The following is a 26270-nucleotide window of genomic DNA, read 5'->3' as shown; positions in this document are numbered from 1 at the left end:
GTTTCATGTGCCGTGTCCATGTGCCGATATGGTCTGTGCAGTCGTATTTCCCCCTCCCATCACTGTGTATCTCTTTATGCCCCACATTTTCACCCACTCTGCAGTCTCTTTGATTTCAGAAATAAGTGAATCCTCACACTATGGGAATTTTAACCATCTTTAAAAGCCAGCTAGTAAAAAAACCCAACTCAGCGAAGTTCGGTATACCTAGGCATACAATAAGCAGTGATTATAGATTTGAGCACATTCAACTTAGCCTGTAGAACAGACTAAATAGCAGAGAAATCTTCCCAAAAACTAATAAAGTAATTTACTCATTGGATTGAGGATTCCTTGCAACAGAAAACTTCTCTTAGATAACTGAACTCCGTGTCCAAATATTTTACTGATACAACACAGGCAGAGTTTTTCTGTGCCAAGAGAATAATCCCATGTCGTAGTACGGGTACAGCAGGCAGCTTGGTGGTCCCCCAGACCCAACACTAACTAGATGCTACTAATGATGTAGCGTTTTAACTCCAAGATATTGTCTGTACAGCTATAATTCTTAATTGAAAGCCACCATGACGACAGCAGGCAGAGGAGGATCTGAACTGACGCCAGATCTGTTGGTGGGCGCACGTTGGGCCATACACGGCTCATTCATCCCCCAGGAGCCGCCCCAGCTCCCAGAACTCACAGGCAGAGCCCTTGTGTCTCATCATGCTACAAATCACCACTGTCCTTTATGTCAGTGAAGTGAAATGCCGAAAATATGTGGCACGTTTCACCACTCACTTCTCTTATTTCACATTCCAGTCTTGACGCATTTTTGAAGGACCACAGAAATGTGTAGTTTAAAACTTGTCTAGTAAACTTCCTTGATCCTGAGGCATACGCTTTGAATTTAAGTAACTTTCTTTTCTTCTGTTGCCCTTTGGAACAGTTTCCTTTTCCTACTTGGCTCACGCAGTTTTTCAGATGAAGACGGCGGCAACGGCGCGTTCCGTCCTGTGATGCAGACTGCGAGTCGGGGCCTTTGGGACCCCGGTGCTGACTGAAGGAAATTACAGTCGCCCCAGGGCATTCCCCGAGCGCCTGGCAATGTGTGCAGCACCACACACTGCCCTCCATTTCTGCTGTTGAGACACAGCAGAGGAACCCTCTTGCTTTCTAGGCAAAGAGCAGAACTGCACACCCTCCTATACATCGTGGCACGCAGAGATCAGCAGAGAGGTTTTTTTCAATAGGCTTTCTCTAATAAACAGTCCCAGACCACTATGAAATAAGTGACTTTTAGACCCTTTTTTAATGCATGAGATTTTAATTCCCTAAAGAGAAGAACAGATTTACACGGGAGCAAAGCACAAGGCTGAGCTGGGACAAGTACTCGAGAGCTGAAGTTCTGGGATCACCCCGGCAGCCTGGGCTCTGCAGACGATCTCCACTCTGACGCCGGGCCTCAGGCTGTCTGTGGTACGTGCCGCACAGACCTGAGAAGCGTCCTGAGCCCAGAATTAATGAACACACAAAAGCCAGAAGCTCTGGAAAAACAGCCACTGTAATCCGGAGCGGAGACTCTTAGGCCTAGGCCAAATAAGTTTATCCCGGTCCAGCTGTTCCGGACCCCCGTGACTCACCATAGAACTAGTTCCACAGCTCATTTTCCATGCTGACCCAGCCAGATTAGCTCAAAACCGCCTTAGCCATCATACGTAGCCGAATTCCTTCTAATTAAACCTTGAGCAACAGTTTTGATAACCAGTTTTTCCTCAGTATTTTTCACAGTTTGACAGATCATGTTATTACCCTCTAGCCCAGGTTTCCTGGGAAACGAAGCATCTCCTTTCTCTTTTAATCCTTCCAGGGAAACGAAGCCAAATTAAAACGTTTCATAGGCACTCATTACATTTTATCACAGACGGTTCATGCACCCATCAACGTCAAGTGCCCAGAATCTGCTGCTGCTTAACGGGAGGCAGAAACAACTAAACTTGCTTTCTGTAACGGTGGCTTCTTGTTCAGGGACAGCACCAACGGGGACAAAACGTCTTTTCTGGGCAGCGCTTTGTTTCATGCCCAGTCAAGGGAACGCTCCAGTTCTGAGAACTGGATGTTGCCATGGCAAGGATGTGTGAAAGGGCCCTTCACAGCCACGCCAGGAACTCCAGCTTCTATTTTACGTGTTTGTCTCCTTTGATTTTATGGAGCGGAGTGTGGTGTTCAAAATACAGATTACAGCAGGTAGTTCGGCTATGATACGGAACCTTGTTTCTGTTTTGGGTAGGGAAAATTGAGTGGAAATGTTTGTATAAGTATTAAGGACCACTCATCTGCACCTGGCAGAGGAACTCACCTGGGTGGGAAGAGTTGCTGAAGCAAAGTGTGCAACTCTCACATTGGAAATCTACCCAAGGAGAGAGAAATCGGGCTCAAAGGGCAGAAGGAATGTGCAAAGGCAGTATATTAACTGGCAACTGGATGAATGCCTCTCGTTTGTTTAGCGGAGAGCTGGGACAGGACTCAAAAAGCCGAACTGGGACTGAGAGCCGCTCTCTGGGAGAGAACAGAAAAGAAAACGAGGTGTTCTGTCCTCATTCCCATTTTGGCCATTAAGTGGAGATGCTAGAAATAACATCCGGATCATACGTACTGTAGAAATTAAGTAGCTTAGAGGATTCTGTGATTTTACAGACTTGCAATGCCTTTTCTGAAAAGCAGCTTTAATAGGTAGGCCAGCAGTTGAGGCACAGCAAATTCTGGACACTCTTAAAAAGAGAAAACCAGGCGGATGCAGTTGTCAGGGGATCCAGCCATCCCAACAGCCTCACACACGCTGTGCAGACTGATCTGTCATGCAAGTTCCTGATGCAAAGCAAGTAAATGTGCTTAAAAAAAACCTAAAGAGCGTGGAAGGAAACAAAGGAGCAGACTATTTGCTCAGACAGTTGGAGAAGCTCAGTCCCTCCTGACCTCCTTTGTAGTCCAGCGATTCCCGAGCTGCATTTGGAGACAGAGGCGGCGTTGCCAGGCCCAGCGTTCCGGCAATTACTCAGTGGAAATGGAAACAGCACGACAGATGCCAACGGTGTGATGCAAGTTTCATTGTCCCTGTCAGAATGGGAGCCCATTATGGTTTCTGGGCTGTTTGCTTGGAATTTGAAGTCAGTTGTAGTTCCACGTAAATCACATGTTTAAGCCAGGAAATAAGGTTATTTCTTTAAGGGGGCTCCTCCTCGCTCCCTGGTCTTTGCTCCTCTGAAGGGCGGTTGAGGATTTGAACACAGAATTTGAGCTCAACATGTGTAGAAAGAGCGAGGAACAGGAAACATGAACAATCCTTTGCAGAGCGGAAATGCATGCGTATCAAAGTTTTGCTGTTCATAAAGCATAAAACTGGAATAATTGTAGGCACATGCTCGTAAAACACTTAGGAAACAGTTGAACACCAGACAGGAATAACAATATTGTGCCCTCCTAATCTCTCAAAGGTTAATGGGCTAACAGAGAACGACTTGGCAGACAATGAAAAACAGCGGAAGAATAGGTCAGACCTGGAAGAACAGCAAAATTCAGGCCTGTAAGGATATATTTTAAATGTTTTGATCCTGGAGTCAGTTTAGAGGTGATCTTTATGGGACTGAAAACTCAGGCTTTCTTCTAGTAACTGAAATGAAATAGCACTCGCTCAAGCAGGGATAGTTTCTTACCTGTCTGTCATTACCAATAAAATAATACCATATGTTTAGCAGGATCTAAAGATCTAGTGCTACAGCTGGATAACACTTCTTTCAGTAGTTTCCCAGCATACTCTGCAATGAGAAAATAACCAAACCCAAATGGTCTTGCCCCAGGATGTGCATCACTGCAAAACTAACTGCAAAGAAGCTTCCAGGTTAGAAAGCGGTTACAAATATCCATACACTTGTTTTATCTACGATATACTATGTAAGAACCTACGGGGGAAATGGCACTTTGATAACAGAAGGCTCTTTAATATGTAAAGCAGGTCCATCTGTGGACTTTGAAGCTGGGCTTGTTCAAGATGAAAATACAATGTCAGTCTGACTGGCGCAGCTCATCAAATAACGTGAATTTTCTACCAAGTGAATGTTTACTTCACAACTTGATAACCCTATCGACAAAAATATTGCAAGCCCCTTCTTTCCTTCATTATATTGCTTGGTTCCATAATAGTCTATTAAATGAAAATATTAACCACCTTTGTAGTTTTCCCTCAAGGATCAATTAATGGATAGCAAACCTGGGAATCACCAGCATTACTATAGTAAGTGTCAGGATGGCTGAGTTGCCAGAGGAAGGCAAAGGATGTGAAGAGGAATGAGAGAGGCTGGTGATTTTAGAGCAATAGATAGATGGGATTTGAGGCAGATCCCCCGCTGTCCCGGCCCCGCTGCGGCGGGACCGGCGGCGGGTGGTGGCGCGGCGGGGCCAGCAGGAGGCGCTGCCGCCCGCAGGGTGCGCGCCCGGGGCCGCGTCCCCCGCTCCATTCAAATGCGGGTTTTGGGTTTTAAATCGGAAAAAAAAAAATTAAAAACCGTAATTTTCGTCGTGGTTCTGCTATTGAAAACTGCGTGTAACTCGTAGGAGCACACTCTGCTACATCCAGATATTGGGGAGTCTAAAACTCCTGCCCAGAGCGACGTGAGGTGGCGCAGAGCTCCCCAGGACAGGTTTTGAAAGGTGATCTTTGATCTGCTTTAGGAAGAAAACACATTCTGTGCTACAGGACTGTGCAGCTTGGGTTGAAGAGGCTCCGTGAGGGGAGCAGGACCAAGACTGACGTTTATTCGCTGACATTCTGTGCATGGACTGTTTGCTGTCCCCCTTGCCACAGCCCTGGGAACACAATTTAGAGAAAGAATAACGGGGAAGCCGCTAAAATCAACAATTCTGAAATGCTTTTGAGAAAAAGGATCACAAAAGTCTAGAATCAAGTCCATATCGGGTGATCTCACATCTCCTGCATATGGTCAAGGAGCCAAACAAGAGAATGTGCTCTTGTCACCACGAGCGACTTCGGAACAACGGAATATTAACATAAATGTACCTGCAACAAGGAGTGAGCGGAGAAGCCCAGCCACACAGAGCTCAACATCAAACCAATGCCCCTGTTCACAGCACCAGCTGAAACTGCTGCCCCGAAACAGCAAAACCTCCCTGAAAAATTCATTGTCATCTCAGCTGATTTCATTCCCTGCAAGAATCACGTAGCCAGTTCTACCGCTCCTGAAGGCTGAACGCTCCATTCCCAAACTTGTAGAGAAAATTAGCATGAAAATTACTAGAGAAGCAGAGCAGCCTGATAAAGCATTTTTTCAAACCTATTTCGCCAGCATAAGCCAATGCAAAACTTTCCTCTCTTCTAGGTTATCGCTTCAAATGCATCCGGGGATAATGAAGTACTTCCCTACTGTTTGATACATCTCATTATTTTGTCTATTCAAAAGGATTCGTGGTTTTGGTTTTCCTAGAACACATTATACCTGGTAGGTTGGTACCATTTAGCACAGTATCACTCTGAAGCAAAAAGGGGAAACTGCAGGGTTGGGTTTGTGTCGTAAGGCAGGTTGAATGTTGCTTAAAGAAAATAATAATAAAGTGCATTTCATTGCAAATGGAACATGAAATTCTTAATAAAACGCCGCCATTGCAATTCAGATAAGCTATTTGGGATGATTTTCCCAAAATGCTGCCAGGCTTGAAAGCAGCTGAAAATAAACAGCAAAGTGAGTGAAAATAGCAACCACCTCCAACATCCTTCAGTATTACTGGATTGTGAGTGTAACTGCATTCAAATCAAGACCCAAACATCTTTTCCTATGCCTTTTTGCACGGTTTTCATACACACCTTGAGAAAAATTGGTTCTAAACATGAAAACACTCCGGTAGGTGAAACTGTACAGTTACTGTGATACAGCACAAACCAGGAAATAACTGTTTTCGTTAAATGGTGAGAGGAAATGTTTCCCACAGAAAACCCACTTCCCAGGAGGCTCTCCCTTACCTTGTTCCCTGTCCAAGCCCTGCAGGCAGCTCCACACTCAGACTCGATGAGGATTGGGAGAGAAAACAGCAGCTGAAAAAAAAATGGTAACAGGAGAAAGGTCTAAGATTTTTGTAACATATTTGGGCAAATCTTGAGAACGAATGTGGATGTATTAGCGATTGGAAAATGAACTTCTGGGGCTCTTAATGAGTGTGAGCAAACAGTGTTAAGGAGAATGGCCCTTTTCCTGCTATGCTCGGATTTCACACATCAGATTATCGATCTTGTTTATAGTCCTGCATAATTTAAATGCCTCATTTGAAGCCTTGGCCTGAGACACACGCCACGCCCACAGGGCCCAGAGGGATTTTACTGACTCCACGCGGAAAAATTAAAACCCCGAAGGTGCCAGGGCCTGCCGGGAAGCGCGGAGCTGCGGCGGCGGGCCGCCCCCCCGGGCACCGCGCTGGGCACACGGCCCGCCCAGGGCCGCTCCCCGGGCACCATCCCCACCGCCCCCCGGGGCGGGTCCGGGACTGCCCGCCCAGCGCTGCACCTGCCTCCCGGCGCCGCCCCGCGCGGAGCCGCCGGCGGAGTCGGGCCGAGGAGCCGCCTGGGGAGCGGGAGGCGGCGGCCGCCATGGGCACGGAGTACTGGGAGATGCGCTGCATCAAGATCCTGCTCTTCATCTTCAACCTGACCTTCTGGGTGAGCGCCGGGGCTGCGGCACCTGCCGCGGGTGGTTCCGGGCGGTGGCGGATGCGGGGCGCGAACCCGTGGCTCCGGGGGAGAGCGCGGCAGGCGGGGGCCGGTTGGAGCAGCGGCCCCGGGGCTGCCCCGCGGCGGGGCCGAGCTCGGGGGGTGCGGGGCCGAGCTCGGGGGGTGCGGGGCCAAGCTCGGGGGGTGCGGGGCCGAGCTCGGGGGTGCGGGGCCAAGCTCGGGGGGTGCGCGGGTCCCGCGGAGCTGCGGGCCGGGCCAGGCGGGGCCCAGGGCAGCGGGGCCCCCCGGGCAGGGCTCGGGCTCCAACTCGCTATTTGCTACAGCTCTCCCTGGGGAAATACATACTTGGTGCAAGGTGGCATTGCTGAAAAGACAACGTCTTCTTAAGCTGAAGGAGTGAGCATTTCCCTAACAACCGTAGAATTTCCCACAACAGGAGGCTGTGAGGTTCTCCCCGCGTCCCGGGCAGTGTGGGACAGCGGGACACTTCGCAGCATCACCATGCTTTTTGATAATGTAGTTTCTAAAAGTGAGCCAACAGCTGCTACTTTTACAAGTCCATCCTAAGAGAAAGTTACTCTAATGTGGCAATGACCAGTGTCTGTGGCAGAACCCCCAGGAGATTTAGGGAATTCTGTGCCCATTCTCCCTCATTGCATCTTTGCAATAGTCTCACAGTTCCATAACACCATTGAATTCACGCTTGCTTTCTTCTTTCTCTTTCCCTCATGCATCTCTTGCAGTAGCTTTACAGTCTTTCACACTGGAAAACAATTAGCAATATTATCTTCTTAAAATGTCTTTTATTTCTGATTCGCTGTTGTTGTTTTTTTTTTGAAGAAGTCACAAAATAATCCTGTTCAGCCTCTCTGCAGCAAGCAGTTTTGGGCTTTTGTCTCCTTTATGCTTGAAACACAGTTAAACCAACTGCTTTTCCCTCTTGGTGACAGCGCTGCTGTGCTCGGGCTGCGGGAGCAGTGATGCTGCCCAGCTGCAGCTGCAGGCCAGCACAAGGACAAAGCTTCGCGTTATGCTGTCGCACAAAAGTGACAATTGCTGTGTGTTGTTATCTGCCTTTTCACTGGGATGGCAAGAACCATCTCCTCAGCTGGACTTGGGGACATTCATGTCAAATACACCCAAATTAACAGAGGCACTGGGATAAGAGAGGGGGGTCCCGGTGCAGTCTGAGCTGAGCCCATCCCTGCAAGCTGCTATCAAACACTGGCAAGTGCTTCCTGAATTTTCTGACGGTGCAATCCTGAGCTGAGGCGTTTCAAAAAAGCATAAGGTGCCAATGACTCTTATTCGATGCTCTCCAGCCGGTTGTTAGTGAAGTCTTGACTGGTGTGTTTATGTTCCAGCTGGCAGGACTGGCTGTCATCGCCTTTGGCCTCTGGCTGCGGTTTGGTGGGGTTATGGCAGACTTGGCTTCAGACAAAAAGTCTCCGGAGTATTTCTTCATGGGTAAGTTGAAGTGCCTGTGATGACAGGAGCCTTTAGCCGTGGTTGCATCCTGGGGCGTGTGATGTACCTTTGTGCACTGAATTATACGAAGGGGGACAATTCCTGGGCTGAACTTCACAAAACTGGACATCCTGGTGCTGTGTGTCACGTGCATGATGGCTTTTGTTTTTCTCTGCTTGCCATCAACTTCCTTAGGCCTCACTGAACTCTCAGACTTGATCCTGTTCTCACGTATCCGAAGTGAATTGTGCAAATGCTGTCGGAATAGAAGTTGAGATGGGTCAGAGACTCCTGGAACAGGACTCACCAACATACCCTTCCAGAGTTTTCTGTGGAGCTGCTGGCCAACAAAGCACCAGTGTCACTTGTGAATGTTTCCAATACCAGTGCAGCTTTGCTGACCAGTGTCTGCACACAGAGGCCCTCAGTGTGACCTTAAGTGTCAGAGCAAATCCTTCCACAGCTGAGAAGTAAAACTACACAGTGTTCAGTCATCTCAAGAACTGCTTGTCCAGCCTAGGCAGGAATCGACTAGTTGCCCAAGCCCACAGAATCAGTCTTATCTACTTTTAGGCATTTAAGAGACTTTTTTTCTCCCTAGGATTTCCAGTTCCATCCATTCAGATGAAAATTTGATTGGGACCTGGGGGTTACTGTGAAATACCCTGTGGCACCTCCACTGACTCAGAGACCAGGAAGTACGATTTACCCTGTTTCCCCAACAATAAGACCCTGTCTTATTTTCGGGGAAACAGGGTAGTTTTTCTCCTACATCTGAGCTGCTATGTCAGCAGCATATGAGATCAGCAGCTTCATTTCCAGATCCAGATTATACCTGGTGAATTTCCTACGCTGGATCTTGGAACTCTTCCCTGCTTTACCCACTTATGTTTGACCCAGGAGATTCAACAAGACAGGAGAGTGTTCTGGCCTTCAAAATCAAGTGCTTTTGGTTTGTTAGAAGGCAGAAAGTGCTGCATGCTGTGATGTGAAAAAGCACCACAGTCATTTCACAGCCCTGTGGTGCAGGCTGTAACGCTGTGTAAACAAGATATTCTTTGGTGCATTGTGTATTTAAATCTCTGAAAGATGTAATCTGCCTCAGTGCTGAATAGGAATTACAAAAGCCGCTCAGAGTTGTTAATTTTGGGAAGTCCTGGGGAATGTTCTTGTAAAAGTTTCGTCATGTACCGTGACATTCAGCTATTGGGCTGCCACATGTATTTATAGAGCTGTACGCTCTAAGATGTAAATGCTAGCAGAGGAAGTGCTGAAGAACAGGACATAAATACATTGAGAATTATTTTAAACTTGTACTTTTGACTTAATTCTAAAGCAAAATTTTGGCCCTTTTTTTTGGTAACGGGTATTGTGCTCTGAACGGAGCGTTCCTGCTGCCCTCCCTCATTACAAATTGTGTTAAATGCTGTTTTACTTTTGAGCATTTGCTGGGACAGCCATTCAGAAGTCTGACGCTGTTAACAATCTGTCACTAAGGCAACGGTAAAGGAATGGTGATAAGTTCAGTAAAGGTGTTTTTTTGGAGGAGACAAGGCCCCAGTTGTCACGCTCAAGAGCTTTACCTCTCTGGATTTCAGCTGAGTCCCCTGCACAGGTGTGTGCTGGTCCCTTCTCCCAGGCACTCTGCAGTGCTGGTGACTTGCTTTGTGCGTTGCTCTGTAACACACATCCTGGGTGACAGCCAGAATTCTGCACAGGAATTCTTAGTACGGAACGCTGGGCAGCACAAAGGGAGCAGCTGCCCAGAGGGCTGGAAGAGAAAGCAGATCATCAGTGCGACTCGGAGATACAAACATATGGCCATATATTTTAAAATCATTTCTTTAGCTCTGCTCCACTGACCGCTTTTGTGGCTGCCTTGTGATAACCCCTGGGATCTGATGCTGTGATCAGGTCAGCTCCGTGTCAATGCTTGGAACGACGTTCAGAGTTTGCTTTGTAGGTTGAAGCGCTCTCCAGAATCACCATCTTGTGGAAACAAACCGATTTTCTTGCTTCTAAAGCACAGCACATTCTGCTCTTTTGGTACCTGGATTCAGCTGCCAGCTCTTGTGCTTCCTTGTGATGGTTTTTTTCCTAGGTCTGAAATGTTGTTTTAGTTTAAAATAATTGATAATTACATCCTTGCATTTTCCATTAGGCCAGGAGGAGTCTCCTTAAATAGCCTTGTTCTTTACCAGCAGTCCAGCTGTCTTTTCTGCCCCCTGGAATAGTTTGGGCCATGACTTGGCAACCAGGCCTGTTCATCTTTTCCAGCCACTGAAATGTTTTTGTTGGTTTGAGCACAACTTCCAGGCAGCAGTGCTGAGGTCAAGCACATATGTGTTCTTAGTTTTCTGTTGCTTGTGGTTTTGTGTTCAGTGATGCATATTCCCCACTGCAGCTTGCAGTTTTTTAACCTACAACACAACAGGTTGGGGCTGGAATTCTTTGACCCACGCAGTGTCTGTCCACTTTACCAGATATATCTGATGCTGCAGCAGCCTCTGAAGACTGGACATGGTCTCTCTGCAGCCCCCCAGCTTCTGGGGTTCCCTCTGCAGTGGCAGGCGTGACAATATCTTCATGTTACTCCATCTGACAGCATGTTTTTTGTGCCTATGCTTCAAGTGCTAAGGCAGAACTGTAGCTTTCCTGTTCTGTTGTAGTCCAGCTCTGGTACAGTTCATGTATTCTTCTCTTAGATGTACTTGAGAGAAGAAGAGAGATAATTGCAGCAAAGGTGGATAGCTGGGCAGTTCCCTCTTTCATCTGGTTTGTCTGTGACACTGCACTGACCCAATGCAGGAAAGAGCTGTGGAATAAAGGGAATTCCCTCAGATTGCTCATCCTTCTTGAGACTCTGGTGAGTTTTTCACTGGGCAGGAAAGTCTGCAACAATCAGAAGGAAAAGAGAGATGCTTGTGTGAACGCAAGATGTCAGCATTTCTGTCTCACAATTAATTAGTTTTAAATTAATTATTTGTAGCAGTGCTGTTCTTAAACTTAAAAATACCTAAAGTACAGAAGTGAAAAAGTGTCTGCTGAATGCAAGTTGAACATCTTCTGAAGTAAAAACTAACATGGGGACTTTTTAAGGGTCAGTTCAAGACACCTATTCTCCCCGCTTTGCTTTTGGTGGATGAAGAGGAAAGTCTGTTCTGGCTCCTTGTGCAACTTGAGGACAAACTCCCTGTATCCCTAATAAATGAAGTGCAGAGGGTCACACCACTGCCAGCAGCAATACAAACGAAGTGTACATACTCAACAAGCCCCATCAGGAATGGTAACAAAACCCAATGAATGTGAATGAATCAGTCTGGATGGCTCTTTCTCATGACTGGCAGCACCGAAGCATCGCTTGTCCTGCTCAGCCAGAGCTCACAAACCTCCTGCTGTGTTACGTTCTCTTTGCTCCAGCTCCGCGATCCAACCTGTGGTCCGGGCGTCCATCAGGGCCAGCTGGGGACAGACAGGGGGGCTGTGGCTTTTTCTTGGGGTCTGTGAGAGCGTGAGCGATCATTCTGGCTTTGAAAGGTACAGTTAGATGGCGCATGCCTTAGGATATGAAGTCATGTCTGGAGTTGAAGGATATTAGTAGTTTTTCTCCACAGTAGCGGATGCCCATACAAACAGGAGTTGGCCAGCAGTTAAATCCATGTAAACTGCAGTTCTCTGCTCCTGTGCCTCATTTTGCTATAGTTCTATTAATGTCTTTTGGAGTCAAGCACTAGACCCTTAGTCAACAGTATTTTCTCCCCAAAATCCATCGCCTCTCAAACTTCATCAGCCTTTAAAATGAGAGCTATTGACAAAGTAGCCTCAGTGTAGAGATGCAGTACCACAAGAGGTACCACAGATGCTCCTGCCATCAGGCTTTTAGTCTGTACTTTAAGCAATGAACTTGTTGTTCTTTCTGTCACCTTGTGTGCAGTCTCTTCTGCAGAAGAGTGGTTTAGAAAAGGCTGATAGTGGCCTTGAGTGGAAAACAAAAGCTGCTGCACTGGAAATCTGCTTAAAAAGTATGACGCTACCACCCCACCAAAAAGGCCTTAGTCAAAATGAAAGATGTTCAAAAGCTCTGTGCTGGATCATAAAACGTAGCAATCAGTTCCTGCGAGTCGGTATCGTCCCCCCCGTCCTGCGTAAACCGTTCTCCCACCCTCTTTGTGCAGCGGGTTCCACACGGCGGTTGAACCGACACTTACGCCATTTCCTCCTTTGATCCACCCTCCTGTCTTTAACAGGACTAACTCTGCTCTAGATGCCACTAACGTGGCTTCTAGTGAAAGAACCAAACCAGTATAACACATTGTTTCTCGATGCAGACGTGCTGTGTTGTGTTTTATTCTGGCGGAGCACAATGGGACTGTCTGCTACGAAGCCATTAGGAGGAAAAAATTAAACAGCAACCAAAAGCTCTTAGATCTTTTTTTTGAGGTTTGTCACTTCAAAAATGTCTGCAGAGAGGGTTTGATTGAGTTGGCTGGTTTAGTTCCAGCACTTTATCTGCGCTTGGGTGGGTAAAGACAGTTACCTGCAGAGCCTTAATTTTTGCTGCTCTGGGGCTCCAGGTTTCTGTGGGTGCATTATGGCCATGCTCTGTTTTCTGGTTTGGTGGCTTGGAGCCTGTGCATTTAAGCATTAGAAGTGTATAATTGTTACTGACATCTGCATGGAAATGTATGCATTCAGGATTATTCAGGGTGTCCTAATCTAGGCAGAATTACAGAGAATCGTGAGAGGATTTCAGAACACCAAATGACTGAGTATTCAAAAGCCAGATGAAATGCAGTATCAATAAAGCAAAGTGACGCACGTGGTAACAGATAATCTGAGCAGTATAAACACTGACAGACTTTAAATGTAGTTATAAGCACACAGGAACACGATTTCAGACTTACTGTCAGTTGCTCTTGACAAAAGTGCTTTGCTCAGCTGCAGTCAAAAGGGCATATAAATGTCAGGAGTTATTAAGAAAGGAAATGAGAATCCAACTGAGAAATGTTAATGTCATTGTGTAGATTGCCGGTGCACTCGGTGTCTTGAACGCCGTATGTGGTTCTCGTCAAAAAGGATGCAATAAAACTGGAAAAAGCACTAAGAATTTTGACAGGATTATTATCATAATATACACTATGGCCAACTTCCATGCTAGGAAGTTTTCCACACTATTCACATCATTAAATTGTAGAATCCATTCCCACAGGATCCTGTGAAGTTCAGCTGCAATAGTGCAGATCCACCACATACAGGTTCAGAGCCACTGGGGACCGCTGAGAAGGTGACAACTCACATACTGCGGCTTATGGGAATTTGGGACATAATTATTTAGGGTTGTGAGATGCGTGTGAGTGAGATATGTAACAAGTGCTGGTATTTTGTGGCAAGGGGGCCAGGATGTTACTGTAATTACAGTGAGGTTGCTTTTAAATTGAAATTCAGAACTCGTGCATCAGCAGGAGCCTACAAATGGGCTGGCATCTCTAATGCTTCTGTGGTTCCAGGAAGATTAACCACGAAATACCTGTTGGATTCACACAAGACGTGTAATTATGTCTGTGCATTATGCTCAAATTAAGGGTATGTTCCAGTTCTCCAGAAATTAATCTTTCTTCAGCGGACTCTGCCTCTCTTCTCCAGTTTTGTAAATATATTTTGTAGATAAATATACTAAAACTTTATTAACACAAAAGTGATAACCTCTAGTAATGAGCCCATTTCAGAAGCGGACTTTGCTACCATGTACAACGTCCCCAACCGCCCCTGTCTGGCCCATTATTTCCAGCTCCTGCGTGTGTTTCTCATCTTTGCCAGCAGTGCGTTTGCAGGTTCCTCGGTGCTCCGAGGGCTCAGGATCCCGTCTGTCACCCAGACCGTAATGCACACGTGGCCTCACCAAACTCTCCAGGTCGTGTCTGGGTTCTGGGGTTCCTGATGCACACATGGCCTCACCAAACTCTCCAGGTTGTGTCTGGGTTCTGGGGTTCCTGATGCACACGTGGCCTCACCAAACTCTCCAGGTCGTGTCTGGGTTCTGGGGTTCCTGATGCACACACGGCCTCACCAAACTCTCCAGGTCGTGTCTGGGTTCTGGGGTTCCTGATGCACACATGGCCTCACCAAACTCTCCAGGTGGTGTCTGGGTTCTGGGGTTCCTGATGCACACGTGGCCTCACCAAACTCTCCAGGTGGTGTCTGGGTTCTGGGGTTCCTGATGCACACGTGGCCTCACCAAACTCTCCAGGTCGTGTCTGGGTTCTGGGGTTCCTGATGCACACACGGCCTCACCAAACTCTCCAGGTGGTGTCTGGGTTCTGGGGTTCCTGATGCACACGTGGCCTCACCAAACTCTCCAGGTCGTGTCTGGGTTCTGGGGTTCCTGATGCACACACGGCCTCACCAAACTCTCCAGGTGGTGTCTGGGTTCTGGGGTTCCTGATGCACACGTGGCCTCACCAAACTCTCCAGGTCGTGTCTGCGTTCTGGGGTTCCTGATGCACACGTGGCCTCACCAAACTCTCCAGGTGGTGTCTGGGTTCTGGGGTTCCTGATGCACACACAGCCTCACCAAACTCTCCAGGTCGTGTCTGCGTTCTGGGGTTCCTGATGCACACACGGCCTCACCAAACTCTCCAGGTGGTGTCTGCGTTCTGGGGTTCCTGATGCACACACGGCCTCACCAAACTCTCCAGGTGGTGTCTGGGTTCTGGGGTTCCTGATGCACACACAGCCTCACCAAACTCTCCAGGTCGTGTCTGCGTTCTGGGGTTCCTGATGCACACACGGCCTCACCAAACTCTCCAGGTGGTGTCTGGGTTCTGGGGTTCCTGATGCACACGTGGCCTCACCAAACTCTCCAGGTCGTGTCTGGGTTCTGGGGTTCCTGTCATCGCTGCCCCTGGATCCCTGTACCAAGAACAGAGCTGCTTGTTTTCTCAGTGGAGTGCGAACAGTTGGCGGCTTGTTCAGTGTTAGTTACTCAGCCCAAAAAAAGAAAAAGTAGAATTATTTAAAATGGAAAGTGACCATAGCAGCCGGGTAAACAAGAAACCCACGTGAAATAAAGCCAGAGAGAAACACAGTGTATGCTTGTGTGCTTCTGCTGCTTGCAGTAGGCTCTGGACAGGGGGTTGTATCTCAAAGCCGTCAGTAAGATTTTGGGGGAAAAAGAAAGAGAGGAAACAAAACCAAACCACCCACCAAAACAAAATTTTCCATTCCCCGAAACCAGCTCTCAGCTGTGACCTGACTTGCACGCTTCCTTTTGCCACGCTGAGCTTTGTGGTGAACTTTTCCGTGTCAGAGTTTCTAGCTACCAAACGTGTTCCATTTTGTGATTATCAGCTAAGTCTTTCTCGTTTCTCTGCTGGGCTGTATGTGCCAAATCGGAGGCCATGCCAAGGCTTTGTATTTTACAGTGGAAGCGCTTATGAATAGCAGCTGATAAAGGCTTTGCTTTCCATCCTGCTTTTTTGAAAGGAACAGGCTTTATCTAAGCTTAGTTACTTCTGACATGTGAGACTATTGCATAGCAATGTATAACATTAACACCACCAAATTTCTGGATTTGTCTGCTTTACTGACCATAGCTGGGCTAATTCACGGCTATCGTTGCATGATCTTTCTGTGATTCTAAGGGGTGCCACACATTGTTATCCTTTTTTTTTCCTTTCTAGAGAGTCCACTTTTCACTTTAGGTCTGTTCCTTTTAGGAATTTGAGGTGATCATTCCTACACTGCTGAGTATTCCTCCCTAGGACAAGCAATACTAGCTTGCTATATTATATACTTACACCATCTAAGGTGTTTCTGAATCTATTGCTTTGATATCCTTCCTGGAAATCCTGTTCCAGTGGAGCAAACCTGGATCTGGCTGCAAGGAAACCTGGCGGTGCAAGCTGAGGAGTAACCTGGTCCTTTGAATGTTTGCCAAGTTTCTCATTCCCATGTCAAAGATTACACCTGTGTATATAGCAGAAAAGTTAAAACATCTTTAGTTGTGTGGATGTTTTTTAAGTGTTGTCATTCTTTTCCAGCTAGGAATAGCTCTATCAGCAGCTACTAGTCCTAAACTGAGAAAGGGATGAATTCTGCTGAACTGAACATGAAGGTGGTTTAAAACTCCTGGCTGGCTCAGCTGTGGGGTCAGACCCAAGCAAGCTCAGCTTTGTTTGGTGTGTGAGCTCTTCCTGTAACACGCCTTAAAAGGGAAGTTCTGCCCGAGGTAGTGGTTGAGCTGTGAGTCATGCCAGTGAAATGTTAAGTCTGTTTCTCCGACAAAGGCAAATGTGAATTCTGGAGAGTGGTCTCCCCCGGAGCCTCAGAGAGCTGCGTCTTTGCTTCTGGAAGCAACAGAAAGAAATGGGAAGACTTATTTCTAGTCATCTTAATGGGAAAGTCTCTCTGCTAAATTGCCTGATGAGTAATTACAGGGACAGGAGTAGAAAGTAACATCCAGAAAGGGTCCAGGAAACACCTTGGTAATTACAGTCTGTTTGTTACCATGGAGAGCTCAGAAAATGGCAGTTTTGGTGTCCGGCAGTTGAACAGCAGGTTCTACACCTCAGAGAAGTTGGTTTTTTTCCCAATTAATCTTCCTTCTCTCCTGAGCCTCCCACGGTAAAAAACACTGTGCTGTGAGTATGTGTGCAAGTCTTAGCTTGGTGAATGCTCAGTCCTATGAAGTCCCAAGATGCTGATATTAAAAATCTAGAAAATACAGAATATGAACTGCCAGCACAGTCAGCAGCAAATCCCACATGTCTGGCGTCACAGACCTTGCAAAGCCATATGAATTATAATCATTTTGTTATTTAGCAGAATGTGTTCCTCAGCAGCAGTCCTTGGCACGAGAAAGGTACCAGGGCAGAAGGATGGAGGGCAGAAGGATCACAATAGCTGGGATAGATGTCTGGCCAATATACAGTGACAGGACAGTGATGCGCCTATAAATGTGCAGCAGGCAGGAGTCTGTCTTCTCCAAGCAGGTTGCATCTGAGTGGCAGCGTAGAGAGATGCGTTGCATTCATATAGTGATTGTTTTTGCATTTTCCTAGCGGTCATTGCAAACTGGCACTTGTAGGGCTTTCTAGTCCAGGTTACACAAGGCCTGCTGGCAGTAAATGCCAGCAGCTCTGCCCACCCTAAAGATTTGGGTCAGGCTGTACAACAATGTTTAAAGTGGTAACTGAGAATACTGAATGTTCTCACTCACGTTTGCGCAGCCGAGGCGGGAGCAGGGCGGCTGTGCCCTCTAGTGAGCGCGGTCCGTAGCTCCGCTGTCCCCAGCTGCCAGGTCCGTTAACATCCACCCCCACACGGCAGTACAGCACATTTCCAGCACCAGGCTTCCCAGACATAACCCTTCGAGCATTGTGGGAGTTGGTTTTTGCTTTATGTTCCTCACTGAATTGTTGCCAGGTGGTTGGGGAAGGTGTGGTGTATGCCCTGGGGACAGGACCCTTGGGAGGTGGGAGTCTTCTCATTTCTCTTCATGAGATTCCCCAAGAATTCGTAAGAATCCATCTCCTTTTGTGGTGAGAGCAGCTTTTCTGTGTAACAGGTATTTTTGTGAGAGCCAGAGATCATTGTTACTTACAAATGTGCAGTTTTAACAAAATAGGGAGCAGACTTTGGGAAGAGAAACCTTAAATTCTTGTCTGATTCTGATTTCTCATAGGACTCTATGTATTGGTGGGAGCAGGGGCTATCATGACCACAGTTGGATTTTTTGGGTGCTGTGGAGCAGCGCGGGAGTCTCAGTGCTTACTTGGAGCAGTAAGTAAAAGGTTTCAAGGGCCTGGGCTGCACAGGAAACTATTTTATAAAAGCGTATGTTTTATGTCATTAGCAGAAACATCTTTGCTGTCCAAGACCTGAAATGTCTTACAGCCCTTTACTGGCTAACCTAGTGTCTCTGGCCACCGTGCTATTGCAGACCTTCCATAGATGAAGTTGTTCGTTTGATTGTCTCACGTGATATATTTCCTGGAATTACCTTCTGTCTCTTCTGAAGCCGCCAGCTGAGCCACATCTTTGCCATTTTCACCTTTTTTCTGTATTATAAGAAATCTGACTTTTTGATGCGCCTTTTATAGACTTAGCAGCTTGTTTTCAGTTACTGTGTGGGCTGTTGGGGCAGGGCAAGGATGAGGGACTGACCAGCAGTCCATATAAAGTGGAATTGTGCAATGTATATTAATATAAGATTCTCTTCCTCCTCTGCAGTTCTTTGCTTGCTTGTTGGTGATATTTGCAGCTGAGATCACTGCTGGAGTATTTGCCTTTATAGGCAAGAAAGTGGTAAGTAGCAAGTGACTTCTAATGTACTAAATAATGGGGCAGTTGTGGGTTCTGTGATGACAGACCTACAGTCTGGCTCGTGCACAGACTTTTCGCAGGAAGACTCTGGCATTCTTATCTGGAGTCCAAGAGAGCTTGTGTTATCACAGGTCCAGAACAAGAGGCAGTTTTTGCCTCCCCTTCTGTTAAAGAAGATCTGTAGGTGTGGTTCAACCTCACATCCACGGGGAACATCAGGTAGAATTATACGGCAAGAAGGTATTGCCTGGGAAAAGGGCACATTCCAGCACGGAACTTCTCCAACTAACAGGGTTTAACCAAAACACGACACAGCATATGTCCATCCTGACCCTTGCAGGGTCCCTCTGAATGCCACCAGGCCACAAAATCTATCATTCCCATCGCGGTACCTCAGTTTACTGGGCATAATTTCCTGCTCCGGAGGTTGATGACACCAGCTGGAAGTCTGCACTGGACTGGGGTAAGACTTACTAGCCGCTTACTTGGAACGCTTGATTTCTGCAGGCAATACAGGAAGCCCAGAAAATCTATGAAGATATTTATGATGACTATATGAAAAACCCCGGGGGGAAGGTCAACAAGACCATCTATCACTACCACGTGGCTGTGAGTAGTCCCACTGAGCTTTAACACCTTGCACCATTTCTCTGCTGTCACATTACCCTTTAAAATTCAGAATACCTCCCACTGAGCTATGAAAGAATAGAACTGATTCTTACTTAGGGCAGAGCCAGAGGCTCACAACCCGTTTTCCTGATGGCTCTGTCAGAATTCTGGTTTTCAGATTCTTCCTTTGAAATTAAAATGGCCAGCTGATGCTTCTGGTCTTTGTTGTGCATTTCTCAGAGAAAAAACTGTGACCTGCGTCCCAGGACCCAGAATGTGGCTGATCTGTCACTAACTGAACCGAGTAGGTAAAGAACCAAAAGTATACGTGTGACTCCGTCCAGGCCACCCAAAAAGTTAGTGTCCGAATCAGGATTAGAACTCTTGACTTCTTGAATCCTGTTTGTGTCCATCCTGCCTCCCACAGAGATCAAGCCCAAGCTTTGTTGCTCCTCACAGCATTCCCACGTTCTTTAGAACAAACATTTCACAACCTCAGACCCTTTTGTCCTTCTCCCATAGCTGTTACTTCTGACCCAAACAGGAATCCCAAGCATTTTGTGGGAGATAGGCAAACAGGAAAAACAAACCCTCCGAAACACTCAGATTTATTACTGTGTCCAAACACAGCACTATGTTTTGTCAGAAGTAAAGATTCTAGCGTTGTTTGGTTTAGCTTTTGTGCATTGCCCATAATTCTGTAGGCGCTATTTGAACTTTCTGCTTTCTCCCTTTAACAACTCCTGTTTTCTCGTAAGCCAGGGATTTGCATTTCCAAAATCCACTTGTTTGCTTTGTTATGAGATACTGCGATACAGATCCTCTCTGGACGTCGTTGTTAATACAAATTTGTGTGTTTTCTATGGCTTCAGACAATTGAAACTGGTTTTTGAGAATTTTGTCCCACACAGTTGGAACTCTACCAGAGGTACCAGTTAGATGGGGAATAAACTTATGACTTGATCTGTATAGTTTCTTTTTTTTAGTTATTTCTCAGCTCAGTATGAAAGTAGTGACTCACTTTCAGTATGAAACACGTCTATGGTTTCCCCTTCTTTGATTCTTCATCTCTCTCTCGTTTAGCTCCAATGCTGTGGTAAAGACAGTATAGAACAAACGGCATTACCCTGTCCAGAGAACATCCAGCTGCCAAAGGCAAGTGTCCTCTGTTCTGATGGCTTTAATCACGTTTTCATGCCAATTGTTTAGTAAAATTGGAGACATTCTATAAGTAAAAGAAAGGAAGAACATGAAATTCCATATGAAACAGAGCAGAGTGGAGGCAGAAATGAGCTGGAGGTCATATTAAACATGCTCAGCCCTCAGCTCTGAATCCTGCTTGTAGCATCCCACGGTGGCTGAGACAATATTACATCATCTGAAAAGAAAAGCAGGGAGGACGTAGCAGTCCTAAAAGAAAAGCCCCACGGAGGCGGAATTTGGGCAAGTGCCTGCCTTAGTCATGCGTGGAGACGAGAAGCTTTGTTGGTGTTAAGAAGGATCCTGTTATTTCTGTCTTTTGTGGGATCCGCCTCTGAATACAATGTCAGTCATAGGGCCAAACTTCCTGATTTAGTATAGCCTGTCATATAAAGGGGTTTAAATATACGGAAACGCTTAAGAAAATGACTTGTATGTGTCAGCCTGTGCAGGCAGGAGGTACAGATGTCTCACTAGGAGAAGGAATACACCAAACAAAACACAAGGCATAGATGCAAGAATGACAGTGACAGCAATAATATGTCATGTTTGTCAGTTGTTTACTGAGCACAGTGGACGGAGTTGGTTGGAGTATATTCTTCTAGGAGTAAAAATCTTTCCATTTTGTTTTTAATAGAACTGCCTGGTTGAAATCCAGAATGTAATTGATGCTCATCTGCACTTAGTTGGAATTATTGGAATTGCAATTGCTGGCACCACAGTGAGTAAAGCCACATTCTCACTCTCAAATCTGTATTTGAGTCCCTTACTCGGAGCTTTGTGGAAGGTGTTTTGTAGCAACTGGCACAATTCCTCAAAGGTGCAGCTGTTCTTACACTTCAGTGTGTGCTCTCGCTGGGAACGGCCCACGTTGACACAGCCAGACTTGCATGACTTTGTTTTACCAGTTGGTCTCGTGTCCTTACACAAGGTTGCAAGCAGCTAACAGTCATCTTATTTTGTTGCAATAGCAGGAAACTGGAGTGCACATGAACCAAACTGAAAAGCAAAAGGCCATAGCAGCATTTAATCTATTCCGAAACAACTGCAGGCTGATGCTTTAGATTTCATAAGGAATAGGGAACATGCTTTGTATAGAACCGGCTTTCCAGGAAGACGCTGTAGTGTTGGTTCAATGGGAGGGATGGTTTATGAACAGACTGTTGTGTTCCCAAGGCTGCTTGACAGAACTGTGACCAATAGATGTCACCCTGCGGCAGGAGCGGCCAGGCTGTTGCACAGGCTGTAACAGCATTTTCCAGCACGCTGTGCTGTGACTTCTGCATGAGGAGCCAGACTATTGGTGACCAAATGCACCTTCAGCTGCTCCAAAGTGAAGGAGGTTCATGGGCTTGTGTGGACACTTAAAAGCCGATCAAGGGTTTGTGTATGTAACAGAAACCATGGTGTGGGTAAATGGGATTAAATATTCCCGTGATTTGTATAAAATGTGATGGTGTACTCAAAAATACAGCAAAGCCATGCGGGTGGGACAGAGTTCCAATAACCTCAGTGCTCAACAAGGATTCACTAGAAATGCAAACATCCCTTCTCTGGCTTCCCACACCAAATACAGCAGGTTATGAAATTATAACCTCTTTAGCCACAGAAACCTGGCTGTACATTTTCTGTGCTTGTTTCTAACAACAGGGATGTAGATGGAAGCAGCCACTTGCTACTTTGCTCTAAGAACCTTCAGATTGTTCTGATGTGCAAACTACTCTATAACTGTTTAGTAAGTGCCTCCCTAAATTGCATCCCTTCTCTTCTAGATCTTTGGCATGGTGTTCAGCATGGTTCTGTGCTGTGCGATCCGTAACACCAGAGACATGATCTAAAACGTTCACTGCACAACTATGTCCCGGGAGTTCCAGACTAAGCTTTACAAGAAGTGCTCTTCTACACAATTTAATAATTGTAATGCATTTTAATGAGTGTTTTAACATACTGAGAGGAAAATATCCCATTAGGTGAGCAGGTGAATTGTATTAGTTACAGTAAAACCGAAGCGAACACAAAAGGGGTTTAAAATGTCCTTTTTAATGAAAAAGCAAAGGTGTATCTAAGACTAATTTGATTTTTAATGTTTGTATATGTGCAATTAAGAGTTTACACATCTATAGGCATTGTGTAAGCACATGCATATCTCTCCTTACAAATATATTTGTACACGAGCAGGTACCTGTATATGCACTACCTTGTTTAGGTGAGTCCGTGCAAATGGAACACGGTGTGTGTGTGCGTGTGCGTGTTCTCGAGTCTCGTTGTGCAGGAGCGCACACACACCCAGAGGGACGAGTGCTCGACACCCTTCCATGTTGAACTCCTGTTTGCCAAGAATTACCAGAGGAACAAGTGCCATTTTTAAAAGTAAGACCTGTGATCCATTCTGTAACTGTTCTTTCCAAAGCCCAAAGAGAGTAGAATTAATAACACTGGACTTCATGAAAAAAAACCTTAATGCCTAAGGGCCTGCTCCAGCAAAATAATTCGTGTGAGTAGACCCATTGACTTCACTGTCATGCAGAGACTGGATTTTTTTTTTAGGACTGGACCCTTCATGCAAATGTAGAAAGCTCTGGGGAGGAAACATGTCCAAGGAGATCCAGGCTAAAGGAGGAGAGGGAAAGAGGTGGGAAGCTGGCAGGATAACACAGTCGTTTGGGAGCAATTGCAGTGCCAAGTGTGCTGGAGACACACCAGAATAAACCGACCCGATGAGTTAAAGGGGCCACTAAAATCTGTATTCAGAAGCCCCTTGACCCTGCAAGACTCTGTCCGGTGTATAAGCTGGTGCAGGAGTGGAGCCTGTATACAGAAAAGCAGGAGCTTTGTCAGATACTCTGTAGGTGCCAACTGAAGAGTGAAAATGGTCAGGGAAAGACACACAGCACTTTAATACCCTCTGTTTCTGCTTCTGTGACTATCACAGCTTCCACGGGGCTCTTACCTCAACCTCTCACCCTTTCTTGCAGGTGTAAGGCAGGAAAGAAAGATGGGACATTTTTACAGAGCCATAAAGTAAATTTTTTTACTGACACCTTTAGGTTGCATGTCAGGTAGAAAAAACTATACTGTGTGCTTGAAATACCTCAGGGCTTGCGTTTACATAGTTTGTTTCTATATTTTTATTTTTCTATTTGTCATATTTATTCGTAAGAGAATGTTCCTTTTAAAACAGCCTAGAAGGGAGAAGGGTTGTCCCCAGAAGGGGAAGATAAATTACATCAAAGGCTCAGAATCTCTTAATTTTTGGCTTACTTGAGATAATTCACCATTTCAGAGAACAGCTTTTTGCTAACGATACCTACATAGTAGCTCTGTCTCTCTGATGATCACTGGTTTAAATTTCTGATGCAGTTGTTCAATACACGATGGGCAAAAGCTCAGCTAAACTACGTGTGTCATTTAAATGGTCCATGATGTCTAACAGGACTTGGCATTCACAAGTCAGGAAGTCTTTATTCCACCGAAACATGACAGAAAGAAATTGGATTTCAGAAATTATGTGCATTTTAGTGAGTGTGTTTGTGTGGAATGTACGCCCCTGATTAGCTATGGATGCCGTGTAAACGTAGGGCCTGGGACCAACTGTTACAGCCAAAGCAGTTTCCTGGATCCCAGGGACACTCGAGACTGTCCCTGCAACAGGTTCTGCTCTAAATAGATAACGGGATAGGACACAGTAACACCGGCAGCAAGAAGAAACCTGTGTATAGTGTCATTTTTCCCATTCAGAGCAGGACAACTTTCCAGGAACACCAGTAAAATTACCACCATAGGGAAGCCAGTGGTTCGTATTCCAAGATTATTGCCCTACAGAGACAGAAGTTTTTTGCAAGTAAAGCTATTTGTATCTATTACACTCCCCCTCCTAATGATAGTATTTTATTTAAACACAGCTACATATAATTGCTTTTAATTCCTCAAGTCTATAGCACCAGAATGTAACGAAAGGACCAGAGTTTACGTCTGTATTTGTTTACTGTCTCTCGAGTAAGTTGGCAGACGCCCACTCCTGCTTTTGAGATGCACTGAATAAAAGAGCAGCTTGCAGAAACTTGGGTTGCTTCCCCAGCCCCCCCAGAAGTACCAAAACATCCAAGTGCCTTATGAACCCAGGGAAGAGTGGTAGAAGGAAACATTCTGTAAATAGAGACTTGAACAACCGAACTTTCTGCTGAAGCGTTTTGGGTTTGTGGGGTTTTTTCTTCCTCTGAACAGTGCATTTGCTTTTTTTTCTGAGCAAATTACTGCTTATACTCCAGGGCTTACTGCTATTTAGTTCTAGGGGATACTTGCACTGGATGTCAGGAACAGAATAATACCAGTTTCTGGTTTAGTTCTCTAAGTTATTGGTATAATTTAAGCTGGAAATCAGTGTTATGCACCTACTAGTGCCTTACTAGAATCCAGAGTCGCAGCCTCTTTTGTTGCATCTACTGCTGTGAGGTGCACAGTGTATTTGCAGGTTTCTCTGCATCTTAGTAACTGAAAGTCTTTTTTAGCTCATTACTGGACAGAGAACACAGCTGTTCTTTCCCTGGCAAAGCTGTAGGAATTCTTTCCTGTTGCTTTTAAATCCTAGCTCGTTAACACCTCCAATTTCCATTGACTAGCTGGAGCAGCCCTTTTGAAAACTCCACTGTCCCAGGCCAGGTTCTGGCTACCGACACCGCATCAGTAGCGCCTGCAGTTTGTTGTGCTGCTGCTCTTTCATTCACCTCTCCAAAGTGCAAAATCTTTGTCAGCAGTACAAGATCATTTCCAAGCAACTACACTGTATGTCTTCAATAAGAAAGCTTTTCAAAGGTAACTAAACCCAAACCAGTATCTAGAATTCCTCAAATACAGTTAATGCTCCCGAGTTGCATGCCAGGGTTTAATTAACAAACTACAATGCTTGTATGCACCAGATACATAGTAACTGCCATTTAAGTCAGCAGAAGTACCTATTTATTCCTCTCCCTCGCACCCATTTCAGAGGAAAGAGGGAAAAGATCAAATCTCTCCAGCTGATAATTCTGAAAACACATCGCACACATTTTCTTCTGTCAGTTTGTTCTAAAGCATAAATATGCAAATTGTTGATGTTTTTATTGTATCTCTAAATACTGTTATTCACAATTCCCTTGTCTAATTTTTCTAAGTAACTGACTTCAGTGGGAGCTTCATTTACTACAGGAGAACCTCAGCCAGTTTTGATGTCTTGCAGAGATGACACAGGAGCTGATGAAGCACAGCCCTGTAATATCCCTACAGTGAAGGTTCATATTTCACTTTTCTTCATACTGAAAGTGACCGTTTTATAGCAAAATGTATTTCATGTGTATTGAAAGAGAAATTGAGTCATCTTAAGCCTTCAAATGCTGTATTTTACAGCCTTTGGAGGCTACTGATGAACAGCAACAGATGCTGTTCATAGAAAATGTACATCAATAAAGGTTTTCAATCTTCTTCCTCTCTATTGGTGCTCCAGCCACAAACACAAACCACTTCCCATGTCACTTATTTGCTTCTATAGTAGAAATTCTGATTTTGGGCAGAACGGGCACATTGGTTTATGCTGCAAAGTCTCTCTTTGAGAGAAAAAAGAAAAAACAAACAACAAACCTTATTCTGTTGCTGAAATCAGCTTTCACTTCCCTAACGTGTTCTGAAGTGGCATTTTATCACCTTTTCTGTCTTGAATTTGAACCAACTTTCTAATAAAAATAACCTGAAATAAACAACTACTAGAGAGAATGTGTCTCTGTGCCCTGTCAGAGCAGCTCCCACCAACCACCCAGGAGGTACCATGGCGAAGCCTCTCCTGCGATCGCGGCAGCGGGCGGCCAGAGGGCGCGGAGCTCTGACTGCAACAGGGCAGGGCCCGGACCCCCTCACCTGCTGCACCCGGCCCGTACCTCAGCCCTCACAGAACCACAGAATCCCAGAGTGTCAGGGGCTGAAGGGCCCTGGA

The 26270-nt window shown here is 45.8% G+C and overlaps 2 protein-coding genes across 18 annotated transcripts in view; one reads left to right on the top strand and one right to left on the bottom strand.

The window, feature by feature from the left end:
* LOC110364635 (uncharacterized) overlaps nt 1–26270 on the bottom strand; it is a 94922-nt gene that overhangs the window by 67467 nt on the left and 1185 nt on the right. For 13 of the 17 annotated variants that reach the window (XM_065038803.1, XM_065038802.1, XM_065038800.1 and 10 more), the window contains exons 1-2: nt 7055–8074; nt 6008–6079 (exon numbers count right to left, since the gene is read on the bottom strand). Coding sequence is in view for 12 of the 17 variants with exons in the window: in XM_065038802.1 (XP_064894874.1) it covers nt 6008–6079; nt 7055–7071 (89 nt within the window). In the remaining 5 variants the exon portion in view is untranslated. Of the gene's footprint in view, nt 1–6007; nt 6080–7054; nt 8075–8243; nt 8433–9759; nt 9948–10039; nt 11069–26270 lie in introns of those variants that run through there. The other 4 variants (XM_065038804.1, XM_065038806.1, XM_065038807.1 and 1 more) reach the window with 2 other exon arrangements.
* Nucleotides 6078–26040, top strand: TSPAN2 (tetraspanin 2). The gene is made up of 8 exons (XM_065038793.1): nt 6078–6697; nt 8074–8176; nt 17859–17956; nt 18407–18481; nt 19007–19108; nt 20192–20263; nt 20946–21029; nt 22081–26040. The coding sequence occupies exons 1-8, from the start codon at nt 6299–6301 to the stop codon at nt 22144–22146; spliced, it is 999 nt and encodes a 332-aa protein (XP_064894865.1). The 5' UTR covers nt 6078–6298; the 3' UTR covers nt 22147–26040.

Source organism: Columba livia, chromosome 22 (genome assembly GCF_036013475.1).
Source record: "Columba livia isolate bColLiv1 breed racing homer chromosome 22, bColLiv1.pat.W.v2, whole genome shotgun sequence".
NCBI classification, from domain to species: Eukaryota; Metazoa; Chordata; class Aves; order Columbiformes; family Columbidae; genus Columba; species Columba livia.
The sequence above is the reverse complement of the archived record's forward strand: the minus strand, read 5'-3'. Positions and strand labels throughout refer to the sequence as shown.

Excerpts from the sequence above, each read along its gene's own strand:
- TSPAN2 (XM_065038793.1), top strand. The coding sequence starts at position 6,299 with ATGCCTCATTTGAAGCCTTGGCCTGAGACACACGCCACGCCCACAGGG. Across the intron at positions 18,482-19,006 it reads CCTTTATAGGCAAGAAAGTG|GCAATACAGGAAGCCCAGAA; the intron begins GTAAGTAGCAAG and ends TGATTTCTGCAG. Across the intron at positions 20,264-20,945 it reads AGAACATCCAGCTGCCAAAG|AACTGCCTGGTTGAAATCCA; the intron begins GCAAGTGTCCTC and ends TGTTTTTAATAG.